The sequence below is a fragment of the Canis aureus genome, chromosome 14 (genome assembly GCF_053574225.1).
Source record: "Canis aureus isolate CA01 chromosome 14, VMU_Caureus_v.1.0, whole genome shotgun sequence".
Lineage (NCBI taxonomy): Eukaryota > Metazoa > Chordata > Mammalia > Carnivora > Canidae > Canis > Canis aureus.
This window is the reverse complement of record NC_135624.1, coordinates 5578359-5603704: the sequence shown is the minus strand read 5'-3', so window position 1 is coordinate 5603704 and position 25346 is coordinate 5578359. Positions and strand designations below refer to the sequence as shown.

At 40.0% G+C, this 25346-nt stretch overlaps 1 protein-coding gene and 1 long non-coding RNA gene across 8 annotated transcripts in view; one reads left to right on the top strand and one right to left on the bottom strand.

The window, feature by feature from the left end:
- LOC144283094 (uncharacterized) overlaps positions 1 to 2793 on the bottom strand; it is a 107677-nt gene extending 104884 nt beyond the window's left edge. For 3 of the 5 annotated variants that reach the window (XR_013351424.1, XR_013351425.1, XR_013351426.1), the window contains exon 1: positions 2440 to 2793. This is a non-coding gene — a long non-coding RNA (uncharacterized LOC144283094). The remainder of the gene's footprint in view (positions 1 to 2439) is intronic. The other 2 variants (XR_013351422.1, XR_013351423.1) reach the window with 1 other exon arrangement.
- A 545-nt stretch (positions 2794 to 3338) lies between these two features.
- On the top strand, positions 3339 to 20503 carry PABPC1 (poly(A) binding protein cytoplasmic 1). 3 transcript variants are annotated; one of them, XM_077846782.1, is made up of 16 exons: positions 3345 to 3887; positions 4001 to 4229; positions 7305 to 7498; positions 7691 to 7806; positions 9927 to 10066; positions 11635 to 11729; positions 12053 to 12190; positions 12388 to 12483; positions 15501 to 15773; positions 15992 to 16082; positions 16720 to 16830; positions 16915 to 17069; positions 17962 to 18046; positions 18471 to 18601; positions 19182 to 19275; positions 20058 to 20503. In XM_077846782.1, the coding sequence occupies exons 2-15, from the start codon at positions 4037 to 4039 to the stop codon at positions 19272 to 19274; spliced, it is 1911 nt and encodes a 636-aa protein (XP_077702908.1). In that variant the 5' UTR covers positions 3345 to 3887; positions 4001 to 4036; the 3' UTR covers position 19275; positions 20058 to 20503. The 3 variants fall into 3 exon arrangements, with proteins under 3 accessions (XP_077702909.1, XP_077702908.1, XP_077702907.1); XM_077846783.1 differs by having other exon boundaries at positions 3339 to 4229; positions 9927 to 10057; XM_077846781.1 differs by having other exon boundaries at positions 3346 to 4229.
- Positions 20504 to 25346: the final 4843 nt, after the last annotated feature.

Sequence of the window (25346 nt, the reverse complement as noted above, 5' to 3'; positions counted from 1 at the left end):
CATAGGCTCTCTTTTGGAGTTTACAACTTATTTTGGAGTTTACAACTTATTTGGGAAGATAGCTCATAAAAAAAAAAAAAAAAAAAACAAACTTTTAATGGAACGTGGTAAATGTGGCAGAGGGGTAGTCAGGCTAAAGCCCAAAGGAAGAGCACCCAACCCAGTCTGGGTGGAAGAGCACCCAACCCAGTCTGGTGGTCAGGGAGGAGTGATGATGAGATAAGAGTCTGAGAGCTTGGCAGAACCAGGAGACTTGTAGTCCAGAAGCCAAGAGAGTGTGCTTAAAAAAAGAGGGGGGAGGTAAACAGGGTCAGATTTTGCAGATGTTGAGCAAAATGGACCTGAAGAGAATCCACTGGATTTGTCAAATAGAGGAGGGCTCACTGTCAGGGCAGTTTGAGTAGAGGTGGAGGTTGAGGAATTAAGGAGAGACAAGAAGTGGGAATAGTAAGTTTGGCTGTGAAAAGAGCAAATTAGAGGCATAGGTCATTAAGGGAAAGTTTGTTTTTTGATCAGAAAAACGGGTTTCTAATCTGAGAGAAAGGAGCTGGTTGGAAATAAAGAGGTGATCAATGGATCGAGGGAACAGGTTCTTGGCTCCAGTTCCACATCCCATTCCTGGTTCCTCCTGGGATAGGATTTAATACCCTCTCCTGATTCTACTAGTTCCCTCCCTTAAGGGATGGGCTTTGCTTCTAGTCTCCCTAGCTTACTCTCAATTCTACCTCCCTAAAAGAAGACAACGGCATTCACTGGATGTCAAGAACCACAGCTGCACAGAAGTCCTGATTGACCAGCTTCCTTCCCAAAGTATTTATTAATCCACAAAGAATTGATATATTTTTCCAGGGACTAGAATACTTCTGTCAACCATCTAGGGCATCCATTTCCTGTGCCCCGGAGGTTCAACTGTTAATTGGACTTATTAGGAAGTTGCTTGTTCAAAATGGCTTTATAACAAGTCTTTGGAGAGTTATTTAATCCAGACTCTAGTGAAACCGGAGAGTGAGCCCTTTCTAATGAGTGAGGTACTCAAACCTAACCTAGACAAACTCCACTCTTGTTGAACTCTTGCTCTCTGACAAAATTTTTTAGACTCCAAGCAGACCATTTTTCTCATCTTTGTTATTTACAATTACGTTTTCATGAGGTCTACCACACTGTACTCTCATCTTCTACCAGAAATAATGTAAGAGCCTCTGGATAATCTTAGTAATTATGTATGGGTTTGGATAGTTTTAATCCTTGCTGTAGTCTAATGTTCACGTTATTGGAGGTGATCTCCCTTTACCTTCCTTTACTGAGTACACTTCTTCTTTGACCCGTTTTCTCATATTACCTGTTTTGGTCACTTAATAAAAATATTAAAACGAAGTCCTGTTTTCTTCCAAAGTACAATGATGGAATTTCCACCCTTTGTTTTTTACTTTTTAATTTATTTTTAAATATTTTATTTATTTATTCATGAGAGATGCAGAAAGAGAGAGAGAGAAAGAGGCAGAGACACAGGAGGAGGGAGAAGCAGGCTCCATGCACCGGGAGCCGGACGTGGGACTCGATCCCGGGGCTCCAGGATCACGCCCTGGGCCGAAGGCAGGCGCTAAACCGCTGAGCCACCCGGGGATCCCCCACCCCTTGTTTTTTAAAGAAAATACAGAATCTAACAGAAAATTGTCACAGCCAGATAAAATGCTGGGATTGCATGTTGACTGCATTAATTTTTATGCTGGCACTTAGGATACCAGAGAGCTCATGATAAGCTTCGTGAGGACAGGGTTTTGTTTCCGTCACTTGTCTTTCCTACTTACACAGTACTCTCCACTTGGCAGGCGTTCAATAAATATATTGACGGATTGGCTTTTAACCACAGAGTTCTAACAGAGTGAACGGTGATTTAACATTTCCTAATAGACACGTCTTCCTACTACACAATCCAAAGTTTTGCTCTTTTGCTTAATAAAGCACATGAGGCAGTATGTTTTTAAAAAATATTATCTTCCTACCAAGATGGGGGCGAAATAGCACTTATGTGGGATTCTGCTGGTTTAAATTCTAATTAAATGACAATAAAGCCCCCAGTCCACACCTGGTAAAGTATCTGGCATGCATTAAAGTTTATTGAATTAAAGAATGAATTGGGCAATCGTTTAGTTTGAGACTGTTCTCTTAACAGTAAGATAAAATTATTACTAAGTGCTCCACCACCCACACCAGATGCTGTAGGGAACAAATGATGCTTATGCAAGGGGTCTAAGAACTGCAAAGTAAAAAACTCTCAAGTGGGAGTTGACTTAATGTCATTCCTGTAGGGACATTGTAATGGAATTATATAATGGTGCTTTTTGATGACCATCGATTCATTAAATTCACCATTTCTATTAAAGTCCGCAACGAAATGTATGAGGTCGTTTCACACATTTGTCATAAACTGTTGCTGACCTTGCCTGCTTGCGGGTCTGTGCTGCTATTCCGACTGAGAGACTCATACTCTGAGGAAAAACAGCAGTTTTCCTTGAGTCCTGTTTTCTGCCGCAAAGAAATCTCAAAGTAGAAATAGCAGAACCAAAGATTCCCACCTCGCAGCTTAAGTTCATAGAGATCACGACACTTTAAAAAGGGAGGCGGACAAAGACCCCGAAACCGCTTTCCCAAATTAAAGCCCCTCTGAGCAAAGGACAGCGCGCGGTGGAGGCCGAGGGCCCGGGCCCCGCCCCCGCCGGAGGCCACGGGCCGCCCGGGTCCGGCGCCGGACGGTTGCGGGTCCCCGAGCGGGCGGCCGCGACCCGCGGCCGGTTGGGGGCAGCGAGCGCCGCGGCCGTTGGGGACTCCAGCTCCCGGCAGGCACCGCTTCTGCGGCCGACGCGCGTGGCGGCGCTGCCCGCTGGGACTCGTAGTGCGGTCCGGGTAGGAGAAAGGGGGGCCAGCCCCGGCCTCTTTTCACGCGCGTCTCGGAAACTGGGCCCGGAAGGGGCCCCGCCGGCCCCCCTGTGCCCGGCGTCCCTCCGGGGCCGGGGCGAGTCGGAGCAGGGCGGGCCGAGGCGGGAGGAGGCCCGGACAGCCGCGCACGTGCGGGGTGGTTAGCGCCGAGGAACCCGGAAGCCCCGCGCACCGCCCACCGCCGCGGTGACGGGTTAACGCTCCCTCGGGGTGGAGGCGGGGGCGGGGGCGGGGGCGGGGGCGGGGGCGGCAGGAGAGGCCGGCCCACCCGGCTCCCTCCCCCACGGGCGTGCGCACCGCGGGCCCCGCCCCCGGCCGCGGCGCGTGCGCAGGAGCTCCGCCCCGCCCCACCCCCACACGCACGGCAGCCGCCGCCGCCGCCGCCACCTCTCCCTTCCTCTCTGCTCTTTCCTCCTCCTGTTCTCTCTTCCCTCCTCCCCCTCGCCTCCTTTTCCCCTCCTCCTCCGGCGCTGACGCTCGCGTAGGGCCCTGGCGTCAGACGCGCGGGGGCGGGGCGAGTGCGGCGGGGGGTATAAGTAGAGGGTGCAGGAGGCGGTGCTTCCCCTTCTCCCCGGCGGTTAGTGCTGAGAGTGCGGAGTGTGTGCTCCGGGCTCGGAACACACATTTATTATTAAAAAATCCAAAAAAAATCTAAAAAAGCCTTTTAAAAAACCCAAAAAAAATTTACAAAAAATCCGCGTCTCCTCCGCCGGAGACTTTTATTTTTTTTTCTTCCTCTTTTGTAAAATAACCCGGTGAAGCAGCCGAGACCGACCCGCCCGCCCGCCCGCGGCCCCGCAGCAGCTCCAAGAAGGAACCAAGAGACCGAGGCCTTCCCGCTGCCCGGACCCGACACCGCCACCCTCGCTTCCCAGCCGGCAGCCAGCAGCCAGCAGCCAGCAGCCAGCACTCCGCAGCCGGCGGCAGCCGATCGACCCCGTTCTGCGGCCGTTGAGTAGTTTTCGATTCCGGTTGATTTTTGTCCCTCTGCGCTTGCCCCCGCTCCCCTCCCCCCGGCTCCGGCCCCCGGCCCCAGCACTCGCTCTCCTCCTCTCACGGAAAGGTCGCGGCCTGTGGCCCTGCGGGCAGCCGTGCCGAGATGAACCCCAGCGCCCCCAGCTACCCCATGGCCTCGCTCTACGTGGGGGACCTACACCCCGACGTGACCGAGGCGATGCTCTACGAGAAGTTCAGCCCGGCCGGGCCCATCCTCTCCATCCGGGTCTGCAGGGACATGATCACCCGCCGCTCCTTGGGCTACGCGTATGTGAACTTCCAGCAGCCGGCGGACGGTGAGAGCCGGGCCCGGCGGGCGGGCGGGCGGGCGGGCGGCCATGAGGCGCAGGCGGCGGCGGGCGGGCTAGGCCGGCGGGCCCGGGGGAGGGGGCGGAGGGCATGTCACCCCCCCGAGGGCCGGCGCGGAGAGGCTCGGGCGCCGGGACCCCGGCTCCCGGCGCCCGCGGGGACCCGCGCCGCCGGCAGCCGCACGCCTGGCTACTTCCTCCTTTGCGACCATTTTCTCGGCCTCTGCCGCTCTCAAACTTTAGGGTGATGACGCGCCGGGAGGGTGGGTGAGATTGGCTTCTTCCACCGCGCTCCCGCCAGTAGACGCGGGGCTCTGGGGCGTCGGCAGCCGAGCCCCCTTCTCCGGGCTTCGGCGGAGGCTCGCCCCACCACGCGGGGCTCTCGCCGGCGCCCCAGGACCCAGAGGAAGTGCGTCTCGGTGCTCGAAAAACACCACGTGTTGAACCCTGTAACCTCACAGGCCCGAGGCCTGCTTCTGCTCCTGGCCCAATCGCCTGGGGGAGCCACAGGGCCTTAGAATAAAGTTAATTTGGTGATGTTGCGGTCCTCGGGTTTCTGATTCCATTCTTAAGAACTTGTCAGTAACCCATGGCCCTAGAAATGTGAATTGCCAATGAGACGCGCATTTGAGGTTTTCCCCGAGTTCAGGCATTTCTCACTCTCCTATGGTAAACAGCAGGGTAGTGGGAGCAGAGGATGTGGAGGATCACCCTTTTGAGATTCACGGTTTCCTTTCCGGCCGTGTAGATCATTTTAATTTTTTACCCAATGGTAATCGGTTCAGATTATTTTCCCTTCTGAAGTAGTTCTGTGCTTTTGAGAGGTTTTTCCTTAAAAAAAAAAAATGTATTCACCAGTTTTGTTGTAAACTTTGAGTGTAGTGTGGACTGGACCATTGTATTCAATGGCATTCAAGTCGTAAAGGCTTGTTTTTTTAAAGTGGTCCAGAATATCTGTACATCATGGAGAATTGAACAAAATAACAGAGTAAGATTGAAATTTATGGAGAAAAAAATGTGGCTAACCTTCTCTTTTTATTTTGAAGACAAATAGTTCACAAAAACAAAATTTGGCAGATAGATATGTGGCATGATGAGTTGCCAGGGTTTTCTTTTATATTTGGATCAGTTGACTTCCAAAAGTCAGCTTCCCTTGATTTTATGGCCCAATTTTGCTTCCCGCTTGAATTCATGCTTGAGTACATGTCAAATAGAGAATAAAGGGAGTTTACTTTAAAAATTTTTATTAAGTTCAGTAAAACTGAAGTTACGTAATGATCAGCTTTTCTTTCACTAGGTAAAGTATAATATCAAGATTTTGGGTAGGCAGACATACTATTCAGTGACACAGAGCCAGAAGTTGTAAAGCTGCACTGCAGGTTTCCTGCCCTTTTGCTCTGTAAGCAGTGGCTCCAAATGTCACTCCTTAACAATTTTTCCCAGCTCTGGACAAGATTTACCAGTAAATGAAAGCTAAAAGATAAGATAATTTTGGGGCTTGTAATCCCAGTCGAGAGTTGACAGAGAAAACTTGAACAAATCGTAAAGACCATAAAATGTAACTTTTGGAAGTGGCTGTTCATTCCAAGCTTAATGTTAAAACCAAAAAACCCAATTTTTAAAATTTCTTGTGATTTTGAAAAGTTGAACTTCAGGTTACCATGGTTACAGTACACTGTAATGTTTTCTCAGTCTATACCAGTAGACCAGTTCTGTAACTGCTCAAAAAAAGATAGCGTTTTTCCATCTTCCATTTGTTTGGTTTCTATATGTACGGTCTTTCCAAGTAGTTTTTTCAGTGGTTTTCTGTTTTCCTATTTACTGCAACATTCATGGACTTGTAGAATAGCTTCTGAAAGTGACCATTTTCCAATTTAGCAGGAAGAGGTGACTCATTCAAAAGACACTCAAGCAAAGTCAGCTAAAAAACTAGGGGAGCTGAGTAGGTGTGGTCAATTGATAATGAGCTGACAGCTGATTGTCACTATCTTCTAGAAACTGGAGCTTTTATTTATAAAAAGAAGTGGCCGGAAAATTTGTCCTCTCAATAACTTTAGAGTTATACTGACATGAAATTCGTGGAAATTAGTGTTTCAGGGCTTAAAGTGGACTGTTTATTCCCTGTTTTGAACTATTGTTTTTTTACTTAATATATTTTTTGTGGAAAGTCTCAATTTATTTAATAAGTGCTTCATGATAGAGGGACACATAATTCAATCCTTCATAGACCTTGGAATCATAGGGTAGATTTTGAAATTTTGTAGCACTATTCAGAAATAATTGATTAAATGATCAGTTACTTAGTAAATCAATGACTGAAGATAAAATTGGTTTTATATGTCAAGAAAGCTCTAATGAGTGAATTGTGAGTATTATAGATCTGCTATTGCAAAAATTCTGTATTCATTATACAGTTGAGTATGCCCAGCCTCACTTTAGTTTTTGAGGGCCTGATTCATATCTTGATCTGAATGGATATAACCTTTCTTTTTTTATTTTTCTAACATAATAATAGGAAGTTGTGCCAGGAGTCACTGAAATCCCCCTGACCCCATAATCCAGGGACTTCTTGTTTTTTTGTTTTTTTGTTTTTTTTAATGGGCTAATTTTTGTATAGTGCTGTGATAAGCAGTAAGATTGATTCTGACAAGTAATAAGGGGAGTTAAAATGCTTGAAAAATCTAAAAACTATTAAGTCTGGATAATTTATAATTACCTAATATCTTTTATATTTCTCATTAAGTCAATTTTATGTGAAGGGGTATCTTGGTTTTATGTTGAGTAGGAACCAAAAGAGGATTTTAAATTTACGGCAGTTAAAGGAAAAGATTGTTTCAGAAGTACATTGGTGATAGATCATCTCTTATCATGGGGAATTTGGGGTTTTTTGATAATCGTGTTCTTTTCTTGCATTATAGTGTAGTGTGGGGTAAGGTCCAGCAGTCTTAAGTTTAAAGAGGTAGAGGGACTGTGTGCCCAGCCACTTCCCCCATGTTAATTTATATAATTTTTAGTGGCCTGTACATGTTTTGAAGTAATACCCTAAACATGTCTTTCTTGCAGCGGAGCGTGCTTTGGACACCATGAATTTTGATGTTATAAAGGGCAAGCCAGTACGCATCATGTGGTCTCAGCGTGATCCATCACTTCGCAAAAGTGGAGTGGGCAACATATTCATTAAAAATTTGGACAAATCCATTGATAATAAAGCACTGTATGATACATTTTCTGCTTTTGGTAACATCCTTTCATGTAAGGTAAGCAAAAGTGTGACGGGTAAATGCTTAACAGTGTTTTAGCTTCTTGTAGTTTATTCCTTAAGAGAGCAACCATGCTATCTTTATTTCCCAAAAACTCGGGCTAGAAGACTGACAAGTTATCTTTGAACACTGGAAAAAATGCTAAATCAATAGCAAGTAATGAACAATTGGTATCTGATTTTTCCCTAGGTGGTTTGTGATGAAAATGGTTCCAAAGGTTATGGATTTGTACATTTTGAGACACAGGAAGCAGCTGAAAGAGCTATTGAAAAAATGAATGGGATGCTTCTAAATGATCGCAAAGTGTAAGTATATATAGTTAATTGTGTTTCAGATCTGTTTTTAATAGTCCAAATCAATTCATTTTACAAGTTAATATGTTTGTTCTCTTAGAGATTCAGCTGGAGTGAAAATTAATAAGCCACATCCTGGTAGATGTTCTCATTTTCTCGTTTATTGTAACATACGAAGGATAGTGAATTAATGTAACTGGCCAACATTCAGGTCAAAAAGAAAAAGAAGATAGGTATACTTAGATAAACAAAGTTTTTTCAAAATAAGTTCGTGGTTGAAAAAGTAGGAATCCAGACAGAAACTTGATCATAATTCCTGAGGTAGTCATTGACCCATTTTACATTTTGAGGAAACTGAGGCCAAAATAATTTGCTTGTATTTACATGCTGGTTCAACAGGTGAGCTGGGATACAAACCCAGTGGTCTGAACTCAGAGTCTAAGTTGGATCTTTACTTGGCCATACTACTCCAATTTATTGATGGAGTTTAAAGACATTTTGTTGTTTCAACTTTTCACCTCCTTTCATCCACTTACAGTAGAATTAAACCAGAAATCTTCATAATTCATCTTTCTGAGAGAAACTTGTTTTTAAAAGTTGTAGGCTTTTATATAATGGCAGGGAGACTATATTTGCTGCAAGGTTATAAAATTACAGGTTTTATGAGCCCAAAGAAATAACATTTTAAATTTTGTATCCCTAGTGCCAGTGGATTTCGCTTAATTATCTGGGCAAATTCAGTTGTAAGGTCATCTTATAAATGATCTGAGTTCATGTTGCTATGTAAACTGCTGTGAGGACATACAGATTGGGCTTAGTTGTTCTAACAACTCCACTGCATCACTTTTAAGGTGTGGTTCTTAAAAATCAACTTCGATCAAGTGCTGTGGTCAGTCTGTACCTGAAGGGATCATTATGCACACGGTGTTGCCTATTTGAATTTTGTGTCACTGCATGATTAAGGAAAGGTGTTGGAATGTGTAAAGAGCCCTTATAATCCAAGAAACCAGCAGTTCTTCAATATGAACAATGTTTACAAAGACTAATTGTTAGAAGTGGTACATCCTTATTTTTTTTTTGAAATAGTATATCCTTAAATGAGAGAAATATTTAGCATCATGGGTATTAGGAGATGAAAATATCTTATAGTTTACCTGTCAACATGCTTGGGAGCGAGGGAAGAATGTCCGTTATTGGTGGAGCTCTAGGTTAAATAAAGACAGTTTATTGCTGTTTTGAGTAAAACATGATGTAACCCTTTAGGAAAACAGCTTGACATATATATATATATATATATATATATATATATAATCTTAAGGTCACTTAAATGCATTTGAACTACCGTTTCTGCAGCTCTATCCAAAGAACATATAACAGAAGGGCTTGTTAATGAATTCCAGCATTATTAACAAAAGCAGAAAGTTGTGATATCCACAATGGAATATTATGTTCATCTTGAGAACATTCGTAAAACTGAGAGCATGGAGAAGCACTGCAGTTTGGGTGGGGTGGGGAAGGTTAAAGAATAAAAAAATCTCCAGTAAAACAAAAAGACCTAAGGAAAATCAGTCATGATTGGGATGGTATTGTGAAATAATGGTTTTTTTATTTTGGTGTCTATTATATTTTCAAATGACACGTATTCCTTTTATATTAGGGAAAAACTAAAATTTTAAAACATTTAGTTGATAATACTGCAAAGAAAATTTGCCAAGCTGTTATGTGTTGGAGTACAGAATTCAGAAGTTTAAATTCATATTTTAGCAGATTACAATGTGCAAGGGCCACTTTGAAATAGCAATGATGAAAGCTTTTATGTCTTTCCCTTGGCGTGGTTCGAGTGTTAACTCCCACTCATTTGCATTGATAGGCATGATCTCTTTAACCCTGGGTTAGCTAGAAAGAAGGGGGGGAATGTGTGTTAAGAAAAATGCTTCCTTTTTTCTTGTAGTTAGGAGGTTTGTTCGTATTTTATGCTTCCATTTTTTTCACGTAAGGCACTTGTTTTATAGTGTGCTCTTAATTCAAGATTCTGAAATTATCAGTAACAATTGCAAAATCAACCATCAGGCTTAATTAATCTGACTTAATAAAATAGAACCTAATTTTATAGTCCTTACATATTTTATTAGATTTGTTGGACGATTTAAGTCTCGTAAAGAACGAGAAGCAGAACTCGGAGCTAGGGCAAAAGAGTTCACCAATGTTTACATCAAGAATTTTGGAGAAGATATGGATGATGAGCGCCTTAAGGATCTCTTTGGCAAGTTTGGTAATGTGTCTGAATTAAATTTTTACACTCAAAGTTCTGAGTAATTGCTCAACATTAGTTTTGGCTAATACTTTATACTAAAGTGAATGAAATGAAACTTAACATGATACTTAGAAATAACTGTCATTTATCTGGATTAAACTGATAATCCATTATACTACTAGGTAGTATATAAAGGTTTAATAGTGTTGTCTAAGCACAGTGAGGTGTGACTGCCTAATTGGAACATATTTTAAAAGGTTATGCTACAATAAGAAATTGTGCTGGATTTATGCACTTACAGATCCCAACTCATCAGAGGCATGCACAATGACACAGCCAACCTAGGTTGGAATGTAGTCTTTAGTTATGGGACAGGAAAGCAGGGCAGCTTTAGGATATTTGGCCAGTCTTAAGAGCCTCATGTTTGAGCAATTTGAAATCATGACATTCAAAGACAAAGCCAGAGATCCTGATTTTTCCCGTGATACCTCCTTGGGATGGCCTTCTGAGTCCATGGGATCTTAATTTGTTCCTTGGATTTCAAATTAACTTCATTAAATTTTAAATCTGAAGTGTAACCAGCCTCACTTTAGGTAGCTATAACTGGTCAGAAGATGAACTTTAAATTGAACGCTTTTGCAGGTGATTTGCTTGTTCCTTGTCATTTGTTGAACTTATTAAATAGGTGGCGCTTTTGTTTTTGAGCACCTCAAATGATACAGAAATAGGAAATTAACACTTTTTTATTGCTGATTTAGCATGCGACATGGAACTCTGCTCCTTTGAGCAAAAAAACCTGTCTTTTGCACAAAGATAAATTGTGTCTCGCATCTTCCTCCCAAATTCTCTTTAGTGACTGGTTTTGTATATTTCCTCTGTCTTTTAATTAGAAGCTATTTCTAAAGTTGGATATTGATAACCAATTATCCCAAATGAATAATGCTATGTGAAGTGACCACCAATATGTAAATTTGTCAAGTATTTTCTTGGCTTTTTCTCCTAGAGATTGGAAGTACAGCATTAGGACCAGAGGTACACTGAAAAGAAACAGTTTACCTGTGCCCATACATCTTTCATATTTTTTGTAATCAAATGTGATTTTTAATATTTTCTGGCCCCGCCTACCTCAGATAACACCCACCTCAGTCAAGTGTCTTTTTCATTTGGGAGGACTGGGGCCATGTGTCTTCAAATATGTGCTGCCTCCTCCAAGGGACACTGTCTTTCCAAGGGTCAAACCCCATATTCCCTCCACTCTAAATTGGAAGTCAAGTGGACCAAGGGTTAAGAGAATCTTATTTCTTAATTCTCTTATCAAGAAATAAAATTGTTGGCTAAAAAAAGTAAATCTCTTTTAAACAAAGAATAAAATTTCATCTTTAACAATTGTCTAAAACATGCCTCCTTAAATGGAAGGAGTGTTTAAGGAAATAAAGTATTTAGCTTCTTAGTAGAAATATAAGGTCTTTGAAGAGACTTTTAATTTTTATTTTTTTCATGGCATTGTTCTTGTGTGTTGAAATTTGAAATGTATAAACTAAATGTTGTGTGGAATACCTTTGAATCATTTAAAAAAATTTTTTTAGGACCTGCCTTAAGTGTGAAAGTAATGACTGATGAAAGTGGAAAATCCAAAGGTTTTGGATTTGTAAGCTTCGAAAGGCATGAAGATGCACAGAAAGTAAGACTCAAATATACTAACTACAGACAGTATGGATTTCCTGTGTTTATAATGAGAAGGGAGATGATAGAAGGTTTCTTTGCTCTCATACTGAAATGTACATGTATTACATTGGCTATCTTACATATATTGTTTTGAATTACTTGCATTTTATGTATTAGTTTTGAGGGTATAAATTGGGAACCTGTATTTTCCCAAAACATCGAAGCTAAGTTTTTCTGATGGGTCCATCTTTAGCATTCATAACCTAACAAATTTTCTTGTTAGAGAAAGGAACTTCTCTGTTGCAAGTTAGTAATTAAAATTTCTGTGATTTCTATAAGGCTGTGGATGAGATGAATGGAAAGGAGCTCAATGGAAAACAAATTTACGTTGGTCGAGCTCAGAAAAAAGTGGAACGGCAGACGGAACTTAAGCGCAAATTTGAACAGATGAAGCAAGATAGGATCACCAGATACCAGGTTCATTTTTAATTGACAAGCAAAATAAGACAGGGATGAGGAAACCTATTTTGCGTTCATTTCAGTTACTGCCAGGTAACTGGAGGGTTTGTGAGGGGGAAAGGAGAAGAAACATGGGATAAAATACTAGGAAGCGTCTTTAAGTACCACTGTAGTTTTCTTTCTCCTTTTTCTACAGTTTTCTTCTCTTTTTTTAGGGTGTTAACCTTTATGTGAAAAATCTTGATGATGGTATTGATGACGAACGTCTCCGGAAAGAGTTTTCTCCTTTTGGTACAATCACTAGTGCAAAGGTAACGTGATATTTTAAGATTGGGGAAAATCCATGCACATGGATATTCCTGTATAAATTTCACAGTAATGTGTGGAGTGTTTTTCTTATCTTGTAAATGAATAGTCACACAGGTTTTTTTTTTTTTTTTTTTCCTTCTTACAAAAAAGTCCATTTTTTTTTTTTTCCCGGAAATCCAGTTAGTTTTTGCTTCATTGTTTGACAAACCTTTAAATTTGAAGTAGATGCTGTAGCCTTATTGATTTGTTTTTTTTGCAGGTTGAGTTCTGAATTCTTCCTGAGGGGAAGGCTGCATTTGTTGACCATAGTTAGTGATTGATCCTCACATAACATGCATTGTTCTACTTTACTTAATTATTTTCCTGATTAAAGGTGGCAGTTTATTAGGGAACTATAATTGCTTTTAGGCAAATTTGTATTCACTTATGCAGTTCATTCTGGGGAGTCCAACTCTAAACCCTATATCAGTAGAGATAGATTTTTTTTCTTTCACTTGAAATCAGGAATGAAGAATTATGGTATTATGATTCTAGCCTGAATTCTGGGATTTTGATATAAGAACCTCTGCTCTAATTATCTGGGCAAATTCAGTTGTATATTCAGTTGAAGCTGGTGCTCTAGATGTTTTTTTCTGATGTCCATAGTCCAAGAATTCATCTGTATATAAAGTTTTTAAAGTTCTTTGTGGATCATAATATTCTTTGGTGGCAAGGATGTGAAAATTTGGCAAGTGTATTCTGGAGGAGAAGGTCATGTGTTAATGCTAGCTGGAAAAAAATACTTTTCAAAGCAGAAAGGTAAAGAATGAAAGGTGATTTTCCCTCTCTGTCCCCCATTTGGGTGGATAATTTCTGTTTGTCCAAACACTTAATGTATATGTATAAAAAATTTTTAGAAGGGACGCCTGGGTGGCTCAGCGGTTTGAGCATCTGTCTTCTGCTTGGGGCGTGATTCCGGGGTCCTAGGATCGAGTCCCACATTGGGCTCTGTGTGGGGTGCCTGCATCTCCCTCTGTTTCTGCCTCTCTGTGTCTCATGAGTACATAAGGTCTTTAAAATTTAAAAAATTTTTTTTTTAGAAGATCAGGATCATACTATACAGAATCTGTGACTTGTGGTTTTATTTTACTTAACATAAGGTCTAGATACATATTTGTATATTCATTCATTTCAGGCTTGGTGGTTTTTTCTTTTTTTTTTTTTTTTTTGCCGAAGGTTGAATATTCATTGTAATAGGTAGGCGTATCATAACTTTATACCTATACTGGTAAACATCTGTCTTTCCATTTTTAGATCCACCATTCTAATAAACATTCTTATATATCTGCAAAAAATGCCAGGATTTCCAAAGTTCTAGAGTTAAAATTGCTGGTTAGTGGGTATATTTAAAATTGATAGTCCCAAATTGTCCCAAGTTCCTAGACAAGTTCCTGCCGTCAAGCTAGACAAGTTCCTGCAGTCTTGCCAATTTAGTGGAAAGTAGTATACATCTTTTCCAGTGGTGGACATGTCTTATGCTGACTAGTTGTGCCAATTTGCATATTTTTATATTGGATTGGTTGTCTTTTTATTGATTAGAATTTTGTTTTACATTGTAAATATTCTCTCCAGTCTTTAACTTAGGACTTGGGTTTTTTGTTTTTTGTTTTTTTTTTTGTCATCTTTCCCCATATTTTTGTACCCTATGTTCAGATTGAGAATCTGTTTGGCAATTGGATTTTTCAGTGTGATGTGAATAAGAGACTTAATTTTTCTCAATTGTCTCAATGTACCATGTACTTCATGTAAAGTCCATTTTTTCTTATTTTAAAATGTTAACTTTAGCGCATTAAATGTTTTAGGTCTTGTTCTAGGTATAGTTGACATATTCAGGTGTACAACATAACCATTTGATGTTTGTGTTGCGTATGCTGTGTATTGCTAATCTAGTTAATACCTACCACTATACACAGTTAAAAAAATTTTTTTCTTGTCATGAAAACTTTTAAGATCTACTCTCAGGAACTTTCACATTTGTACTACAGTAGTGTAGTCGCCTTACTGTACATTAGTCTCATCCCTAAGACTTAATTTACAGCTAAGACTGTGCTTTTTTTTTTTTTTTTTTTTTTTTTAGGACTGTGCTTTTTAAAACCTCTTCATTCTTTCCCCTATCCATTCCCAGCAACCGTGAGCTCAGTTTTGTTTTTGTTGTTTGGTTGGATTTTTTTTTTTTTTTTTTTTTTTTTTTTTAAGATTTATTCATTCAGAGAGAGCGAAGAGAGAGGCAGAGACACAGGCAGAGGGAGAAAGCAGGCTCCATGCAGGAAGCCCGATGTGGGACTCGATCCCGGGTCTCCAGGATCACACCCCAGGCTGCAGGCAGCGCTAAACCGCTGCGCCACCGGGGCTGCCCTGTTTGGTTGGTTTTTGGTGTTTTATTTTGGTGCCACATGTAAGTGAGATCCTTAGGATGGTCCTGTTCCTGTGCCACCACATACTGTTGAATGTCATTGTAGATTGTACATTGCAGGGCTAGTGAAGAGTTCTTTGCATTTCCTCTTGGCTCCTTTAAAAGATCTCAGTGTTTGGAAGATTCTTCCTGGCAAATATTTATGGCCCTTCTGGTCTTGAATGTGAAATTTTTATTTTAAAATGTGGATATTCTAAGATTCAGCTGCTCCTATCTCCCCCACGCCCTGCAAAAAAAAGAATAGTAAAGCATCTTGTCAACTTGAATTGCTAAGTCAAATTTTAATGGTACTAAAGAGTCAAATTTTGTAGGCCTTGGATGTATCATTCAGATATTTAAACCTTCATATTCTATCTGTTGACAGTCTGAAATCTTAGCACATTTGCTGTCTTAACCTCCACCTCTTTTCTTGGTTCAGATATTGCATGTATGTAATACTTAGGTATTAAGGAAAAATCGTAGGAAAGATGAAAGCATTAACAGTGTTTACTTGAGTCAGTAGCTATAATTGTAATAGTAATGCTTTCCTCTCAGCCTCATTCTAAGTGAACTTTTTTTTTTTAATAGGTTATGATGGAGGGTGGTCGCAGCAAAGGCTTTGGTTTTGTATGTTTCTCCTCCCCGGAAGAAGCCACAAAAGCAGTTACAGAAATGAATGGTAGAATTGTGGCCACCAAACCATTGTATGTAGCTTTAGCTCAGCGCAAAGAAGAGCGCCAGGCTCACCTCACTAACCAGTATATGCAGAGAATGGCAAGTGTAAGAGCTGTGCCCAATCCTGTAATCAACCCCTACCAGCCAGCACCTCCTTCAGGTTACTTCATGGCAGCTATCCCACAGGTATGTTTCAGAAGAGAAATAAAAACCTTATGCAGGTTTTCATATTTGGTCGTTTTTAGTGTTTGCGCCCTAAATAAAGGCCTAAGATTGAAACATGAATTGTGATTAAGTTTGAAAAAAAAATGATAAGAATGTAAAGACCCGTGGAATGTTTTGAGAGTTATATAGCTAGCTGCATTATTTGTTTTTCTTACCTGATGTTTGCTTGCTTTCTACAGACTCAGAACCGTGCTGCATACTATCCTCCTAGCCAAATTGCTCAACTAAGACCAAGTCCTCGCTGGACTGCTCAGGGTGCCAGACCTCATCGTAAGCCTTTTGTTTTTAATTAAGGTTATGAATTATTTGTACTAAAAATCTATGTGAGACAAATTAGCTGTTATATTTCAACAATATATTTTCTTGTGTGTGTGTGTGTGTGTGTAATATAGGGATATGGGTGTTCGTTTTGGGGATTTTTTTTTTTTTTAGAATCCTATAATGCAGTCTCGAGACCAATAATTTCCATGCTGGCTTAATTTTTCCTTTATGACAAGTTTGGGAATGGATCCAACTCTTAACTTCATATTTAGTTAGGCAGTAAATTCTAAAAATCTGGTTCCGTGTGTAAGGATCAGAGCCCTGGTATTTTTAGCCTTGCCCTGTGGCCCAGTGCTATATTGCAGGAGCACTTGGAGCCAGGTTTGTGTAGCATGTTCAGATACTAACAAGTACTTGTCTTAATGAATGGTTTAATGTATTCATTCTCTGATCTGGGAAGTCTGGGGAAATGACAGGTGAGAAACTAAGCTTTAAAACACGGTACTAAGAAAAAAATAAAAACAAAAAAACCACGGTACTTCTATTTAGTCACTTTCATCCTTTTGTTCAAACCTCAGCTCAACAGCATTGAACACTTCCAGTGAGTTTTTTTCCAGTTAATGTGTGTTCATATCTTTAAATATAGCATTCCAAAATATGCCCGGTGCTATCCGCCCAGCCGCTCCTAGACCACCATTTAGTACTATGAGACCAGCTTCTTCACAGGTTCCACGAGTCATGTCAACACAGCGTGTTGGTAGGTCTTCATGCTTTCTGTAAAATTTGACTTCCAATTTGAAAGAGCAAGGTAAACAGTACAAACCACGTATTTATTTTGTAGCTAACACATCAACACAGACAATGGGTCCACGTCCCGCAGCTGCTGCTGCCGCAGCCACTCCTGCCGTTCGCACCGTTCCACAGTATAAGTACGCTGCAGGAGTTCGCAATCCTCAACAGCATCTTAATGCTCAGCCACAAGTCACCATGCAGCAGGTAGGACTTTGATTCCTTTAGAATGATGTGTGAGGCCTTGGTTGCAGTTAAAGACACTAAAGACAACTAGGTTATGAGAACTTACCTGTCTTATCTAGAACATTTTATTTGATGTCCCAATAATAGTCTATAAAAATGTCTTATGGGGATTAGGCAGGCATTCAGCATTCCTTTTTTTTTTTTCTTCTTAAATTTATTTGACAAGACAGGGAGTGGGAGAAGCACACTCTTGACAGAGCAAGGGAACCCAGTACAGGGGCTCAATCTCCAACCCTGGGGTTGTGACCTGAGCCAAAGGCAGATGCTTAACTGACTACCCCAACACCTCAGCATTCCTTATCCTGAATTATTTGTGCTTTTTGAGAGCTTTGCTAAGCATAATTGTAAGGAAGAAAGAGTGATAGATAGTTGTGAGATTTAGCCCATCCTGGGTTTTTTTTTAACCTAAGACCAAAATTGTCATGAACATAATAGAAATAAAGCACTAAATACTCCAGGTAGAAAAGAAAATGAAATATTCTTTATGGTTATAATACTCAAGCGTATAGGTGTTGTATCTTGGGCTGTATTTCTGATGGACTCAGCTTCCCCTATTCATGTTTAGAGTGCAATCTTCATCATTTAGTGATTTTTCTAGTGAGTAGATTTCAATACTTCTGTACTTCAACTTTTATTTGAGTGGGGAGGGGCAGAGGGAAAGAGCGAATCCCAAATAGACTCCATCTTGAGCATGGAAGCTGGTGCTGGGCTCAGTGTCACGGCCCTGAGAGTGTGTCCTGAGCCAAAATCAGAGTTGGATGCCTAACCTGAGCCACCCAGGCACCCCTGCTTCTGTATTTTAAACTTAGGAAAATTCCTTTTTTTTTGTTTGTTTGTTTTTTTTTTTTTATAGCCTGCTGTTCATGTACAAGGTCAGGAGCCTTTGACTGCTTCCATGTTGGCATCTGCCCCACCTCAAGAGCAAAAGCAAATGTTGGGTAAGTACCTTTATTCCACCTAGTCAGAGACTGACTAGAATACAGGGAAATGCTTAGACCTGCTTTGCACCTAAAAATGATAGGTTGCAGGATCGGTCTGAATTGGCAGGTCTGCTAAACTTTTTAATAGCATTAATGAAATACTTTGCTTCTGGTGAATAGAATAATAGGGCATTATGCACCACAGATCCTACTACAGTTTTGGAGAAGGGAGTTTGAAGTATATGAAAAAGGAACTGCACACAGAATTAAGATCTACCACAAGGCAATGAACTTCATCTGTTTTATAACTATCAAGATGGTGGGTTTTGGGTTAGCTAGCGTCTGTTTGCTGTATACAAAAGTCAGGTTCTTAAACCCAGTATTAATTATGGTGGAGTCCTTTAAAATTCTTCAAATTGAAGGAATTTTTTTCTTCCCCTAGGTGAACGGCTCTTTCCTCTAATTCAAGCCATGCACCCTACTCTTGCTGGTAAAATCACTGGCATGTTGTTGGAGATTGATAATTCAGAACTTCTTCATATGCTTGAGTCTCCAGAGTCTCTCCGTTCTAAAGTAATTTAAATTTGTCATTTATCTAACAGCTTCTTATACTATGTATTTTGGGGCTTTTTGTAGAAACTGGAATATTAATAAGTGCTTTATATAAATTGTGCAGTTCTAAGTTTTATAAGTCTTAATTATAAATTCTAACATCTACCACCTATGATGCCATTATTTCCGTTTTATAATATACATGGGGAAACAAGCAGTAGAGGTTAGAAATTTGCCTGTATTCACAGTCAAGGGCAGAGCTTGGTTTCACATCCAGTCAGTTTAACTGTGGTAGTATCCATACCCTCTAAGCTGTGCTGCTCCTTTAGGGAAGAAAGATGTTTGCCATTATTTCTCAACTTTGGGTGGGGGGAGGGCGGGTTGGTGAGGAGAGAGTAAAGAAGTAAGCGCAAGAGGGTTCATAATTCTAGAATAGTGGTGGAATGGAACCCAAAAGGATATGGATACAGTTGAAATTTTTTGGAAGCAGTTCTTTCCACTTGGGTCAGAGGAGAGGAGGTTTCTTTGAACACTTAACATGTCATGAATTTGAAATTCTTCTAGTTACTCCTTTTAAGAGTCGGTTTGTTTCTTTTTTTAGGTTGATGAAGCTGTAGCTGTACTACAAGCCCACCAAGCTAAAGAGGCTGCCCAGAAAGCAGTTAACAGTGCCACTGGTGTTCCAACTGTTTAAAGTGAGCATTCTTCCCTGGGTTTTAAGCTTGTTTTTATCAATTTGAGTGTATTTTGGAACACTGAAGAAATTAATCTTACCATTAATCCAAATGTATTGCTAATTATTCAAAGAGAAGTAGAAACAAACAAAGGAAAGTTTACCTGTTAGCCTGGTATTGACTTGAATTTTTAAATCCAAGCACCTTCATTTATATACTGATTTGTGTTAAATGGGCTTGGCTTTTTGTGTACTTACTTTCAGAGGACTTTGATAGCTTAAACCTTTCATTGGGTTGCAGCACTGACAGTTGCCCAGAGTCTGTACTCTTCTTGCCCTGCATTACTTTCAAGAAATGGGGTACCGTAGGGCCGTGGGGCCCAAACTAGAGATTGGCAAGGCTTTTTCTCTAAAGGACCAGATAGATATGAAATATTTTAGGATTTGTGGGCCATGTTGTTTGTGTGATTACTACAGTTTCAGTGTGAAAGAGCTCATAGGCATATTATGTAAACTAATAGGGGTGTCTGTGTGCCAGTAAAACTTGATAGCAATAGGCTGCAGACTGAATTTGGCCATGGGCTTTAAATTTGCTTCTGACCAGTGCTAGTATTGATCATCTTATTTTGTTGTTAGGTACTTGCCAGTTGAATGCTCTGCACCTTGATACATTTTTATATTGTAATGATTGCCAGCGTTGCAATAACTAGTAGCTCTATGTAATTACTTTTAGCAGTTAGAATCATTAAACTCTAGCCTCTTAGCAAGTTTGATGATTACGTTTTTTTCTCCCCACATTCACAGATTGATCAGGGACCACGAAAAGAAACTCGTGCTTCACCGAAGAAAAATATCTAAACATCGAAAAACTTAAACATTATGGAAAAAAAACATTGCAAAATATAAAATAAATAAAAAAAGGAAAGGAAACTTTGAACATTATGTACCGAGCAAATGCCAGGTCTAGCAAACAATGCTAGTCCTAGATTACTTACTGATTTAAAAACAACAAAAAAACTACAAAAAAATAGTAAAATATAAAAACAAATTAATGTTTTATAGACCCTGGGAAAAAGAATTTTCAGCAAAGTACAAAAATTTAAAGCATTCCTTTCTTTAATTTTGTAATTCTTTACTGTGGAATAGCTCAGAATGTCACTTCTGTTTTAAATAACAGAATTGATAACTGAGCAAGGAAACGTAATTTGGATTATAAAATTCTTGCTTTAATAAAAATTCCTTAAACAGTGCACAGTGATGTTATTTTATTTCTCTTTGCAATTGGTTTTGTACAAATAGGGGATAAGCTGGAATTGGCAAAAGAACCTCTTTCATGAGAAAAGTGCTGTTAAGTTCAAGGGTGTCATAGTTTTATGGAAAAGAGGCACAAGAATTTATCCATTGTGTTTGATGAATTTAGATTTCCATGTGAATTCTTTTTTTTTTTTTTTTTTCCATGTGAATTCTTTTAACATTCTTTGAAATGAATGCCAGTTTGCCTATAGTAAGGTTTCCAAGCTGGAAGGTAATTAGCTTAAGTCCTCATTTTTATGGTGTGAAACCATAACAGCAGTGACTCCTAAAGTTGGGATTAGTTTAAGCTGCCCTTTTTTTTTTTTTTTTTTTTTAAAGATTTGAGTGTGCAAAGGAGTGAGCATATGAGCAGGGAGAGGGGCAGAGGGAGCCTGCCTCAGGGCTTGATCCCAGGACTCTGGGATCATGACCTGAGTCGAAGGCAGACCCTTAACCAACTGAGCCACCCAGGCGCCCCCTAAGCCTTATTCTTGAAAGAAATCTTTTAATTTGATAAGAGATGAAGTCCCAATCCTCAATACCTCATCACCTAAAGTAGTTGTGAAAAATCAGTATTTGGGGGTTCTATCAAGAATAGATTTAGAAGATGGGGGGCCAGGGCCCAGTCATGTACATAAAAAATATCCTTAGCAGTTTGAATACGCTTTTGAGAACGGAATAGAAATTAAAACTAGACCATTCTTCACATTGCCAAAGATAGCTTCTTGAGTTACACATCTGATTATCTAAGATCATGCTAAAATTATTTCAGCACCAGCTCTTTAGGAGCAAATAAATGAATCCAAATAAAACCATGGCTAGGACAGTGTCCCCCTTCTCTTCCTGATGAAGCTTTGAGTGCTTTTCACCTCAGTTTTTCTTGACCTTCAAGATGCACACGTTAACCCCCACATAACTCCCATGGCTTGAATACATATACCCAACAGGTATTATATTTTGTAATTTATAATTATTTGACCATAGTAGCTTTATATATATTTTGTCTGACCACAGAGGCTGACAGTACACGTAGATGAATAGTATATACCATTTTTGTTAAACTTGAATACAAAATGGTTTAAGCTTTGAGATGTTAGAGATGTTTGAGACACCTTAGAACTTGTATCTATAAAATTCCAAAATCTAAAGTAACAGGATTTGCAGTTTTCTGTATACACTGCATAGTTGGGATTTCTTGTGTGAAGATTTATTACCCCCATCTGTTCTTGAAAGGTCTTTATTAGATGTAGCAAACTTTCATGACTGTTCAGAGGAACCAACAGAAGTGTAAAGTAGACCTTGTGATCTGCTTGTAGGAATTAGGGGGAAAAAATACATAGTTGGTCAGTATCTGATTATCTATTTGTAAATTCATCTACTTACAAAAGTTACTTCTAACCCAAAAATCTATTCATGTACTTTGACCGTCATTTTGCCAACATGGCACTTAAAATTTGAGTTCTCTGAAATTCCCAGTTGAAGTTGAATAAGCCTGCTAACCATTTTTTCAACTTTCATACCACAAACAGGTATCCTTTTTGAAGTCTGTCTTATGCCATATTCTTGACATTCTTGTGCTTGTGGGTGACGAAGCATAGTGCTTAGGTGCTCGTAGTCTGGTATCCCTAAATTCAGGAAGGTAGATAAGCTTCATTTAGGCCTAAGCTACAGAGCTATTGACTCTGAGTTCAAGGTTAACAATGTATGTTTAAACAGGAACAAATAAAGCAAGGATATATTGATGAAAATGTAGCTGACTTATAGGTACCTATTTCTCCTAGGAACAATGATTCAATATGTTAATACATTGTTAGCAAGACTTTTCATAGAACATAACACTCACAATTAATGAAGGCTAGTTGTAGCTCATAAAGGTATATATAGCTCATAATCTACAATAGAATATTTTAGAGCACCTACTTTCATGTGGGATTTGAAGTGAAGAAGAATAAGATGGTTAACATGCTGTACATCTTTCTAAAGCCTCTTGTGGCTGCTTTGGAAGTTTTCTGACAAATTGATAGGCGATTTTCTTCTGTGGATACTAGATGTATAATCTAGGCTAACTGAAAATTTCTTAGCCTAGAATCTAACTTCATTTCAACACGCACAGGAAGACTTGCATGGGTAAAATAAGCTAAAGTATCTTGTTTTACAGTGTGCCATCTTTGATTATACTTCTTACCTTCCCTTCAAACTAATGGATCCTAAGTGAGTGACATCATGGAGAGTACTTTAAAATTTTCTTAATCTTTTGAGGTAAAACCATGGTGCCAGATTACAGTGAGTAAATGACTGGGAGGAAGACCTGGATACTTGAGTTTAAGGAGTACATTCTCCCAATAGAACAGTTCTAGGAATAAAATGAATCAGAAGTTTGGTTGAAGTTCGAAGCAAAATGGGTGGAGTTGGGTCAGTACACTAGCAGATATCATTAAGCTGTAATGGTCTAGTGCACACCAATCTCCTAGGAGACCAGACGGTCATGAGGACATCTGAGTCTCCTGGTCAGGACAGCCACATCTTTGGATGCCAAAGCTACACTGAATTTCTGTTGCCCTCTGTATAGGCTTCATAACTGACTCTTCTGTAAATCTTAATCTTCAGTTAGACAATCCAGTTGGTCAGATTTAAGGATTCTTAGTTACCACTTTGATAACTTTCAAATGTTGCCGAGTCTTTTCAGCACCTAATTGTAAATGTTAAGTGTGTATGGCAGAATTAGAGGGTAATCCAATTTCAAATTCTGGGTGTTATCCTAATTTTTTTTACCTAATCCATCACAATCATGGCAAATTTGAGGGGGAGTAAAATGGTCTTATCCACAAAAGGTCTTATCCTACAAAAGGTAGGAAAGCATACAATTTACTTCGTTACTGACATTATTCCCAGAAAACTTGAAACAACATGGGATATTTATTAGCCTAACATTCCCTCTGTAGAGAAAACCTTTCGCATTAGATATCAAGAGTATTTGTGTTTGGGGGGAACGGTCCTACAAATTACGTAATTTGATAAGGTATATGTGAGCAGATGAATTTATGGTTGATGATGGTTTTTTTTTTTTTCCCCAAACCACCCCCCCGCCCCAGTAAAAACATACATAGATAATATAAAATGAGTTGATGTTAAATTGTACGCTAAATGCATGTCCTTTCCATTTTTTTAAGATTTTATTTTATTCATGACAGACACAGGCAGAGACATAGAGGGAGAAGCAGGCTCCCTGCAGGGAGCCGGGTGCAGGACTCCATCCCAGGAACCCCGGGATCACAACCTGAGCTGAAGGCAGAGGCTCAACTACTGAGCCACCTAGGCGTCCCTATCCTTTCAATTTTTAAATTTGAGATTTTATTTTTTGTGAGTAATGTTGGTGACTTAATTTACAATATTGAGTGTGATGCATTGGTAATCTGGTGGTGCTGTAATTATGGCAGACAGTGAAAACAGTGAACTGAGGAATGGAGCTCGTGTACTGAGAGGGAGCCATGCTGGGCACTGTATAGAAGAGTGAGTCCCTGGATACCTGGGTGGCTCAGCGGTTAAGTGTGTCTGCCTTTGGCTCGGCGTGATCCTGGGGTCCCGGGATTGAGTTTCATGCGTCAGGCTCCCTGCTTCTCTCTCTGCCTTAGGTCTCTCTGCCTCTCTCTGTGTCTGTCATGAATAAAGTAAAATCAAAAAAAAATTTTTTTTTTAAAAGGTAAGTCCCTCAGGCAGGGGCATGAAAGATCATGGAATGTTTTTTAATAAAGACACCTGCTTTTGAGCCAATAAGTGTAGCTGCTAATATGAGCATGTACAGCATTTTTACCAAGTGAATTCTTAAAAAAGAAAACAGTAATAGTGCATGTAGTGCGTGTAAAGATTTTATTTATTCATGAGAGACAGAGATTGAAAGAGACACAGGCAGAGGGAGAAGCAGGCTCCCTGTGGGGAGCCCAATGTGGAACTCTATCCCGGGACCAGGATCACACCCTGAGCCGAAGGCAGATGCTCAACCGCTGAGCCACTCCGGTGTCTCACGCACTACTATTCTTAAAAGCACTCTTGTGAGATTCAGTATATATTTCTGTCTTAGAGTAGAGAAAACAAGCTTTGAGAAGCTTAGTGATTTGCCCAAAAGTACATAGTAAGTGATGGTGAAGCTGGAGTTTGGATTCACACTCACTGGCTCTACAGTTCATGCCATGGCTCTGTGTAAACTACCTATAAAGTACCAAAAAAAAAAGTGAAGTTCCAAAACAGGTATTTGGGCTTACCTTCAGGCTGGGGAGCGAGAGGTGGCATGACAGGTGTATCAAAGCACGTGGTAGTAAGCCAAAACATAAAGGTGCTTTTGATACACTTTGGGCAGCTAAAAAAACCCAAGAGAAAGAGTCATTATTTACAAGAAAAAGTCTTGAGGCTGAGCTTAAAATTCCAAATCAGAATATTTTCCTTCTAAGAATCTTGGACTGCCTGGAAATATCAAACGTGTATTCTAGCAATCCTTTGATGGTTTTTATGAGCTTGTTCATATTTCCATTCTAGGTTCTCTTGGAATTGGTAAATGGATTTAATCAAAACCTTTTAATTATCACTGGTTTTTATAAAACCTGTGAAATTAACCTTCTGACCCCTGTATTGCATTTCTGTGCCAATTAGGAAGGCATCAACATTTTCGCAACAGTTTCTAAGAAATGTGTTTGATATAATGCCAAATGATGCTAAAGAAGAAATTTCCAACAAATTAGGTAGGTTTTAAGTAACACATACTGCTAGTAAATGGCAAAGCGAAATCTAGAACTCTAGGCTTTGAGT

Excerpts from the sequence above, each read along its gene's own strand:
- PABPC1 (XM_077846782.1), top strand. The coding sequence starts at position 4,037 with ATGAACCCCAGCGCCCCCAGCTACCCCATGGCCTCGCTCTACGTGGGG. Across the intron at positions 4,230-7,304 it reads CTTCCAGCAGCCGGCGGACG|CGGAGCGTGCTTTGGACACC; the intron begins GTGAGAGCCGGG and ends TCTTTCTTGCAG. Across the intron at positions 16,831-16,914 it reads CATGTCAACACAGCGTGTTG|CTAACACATCAACACAGACA; the intron begins GTAGGTCTTCAT and ends TTTATTTTGTAG.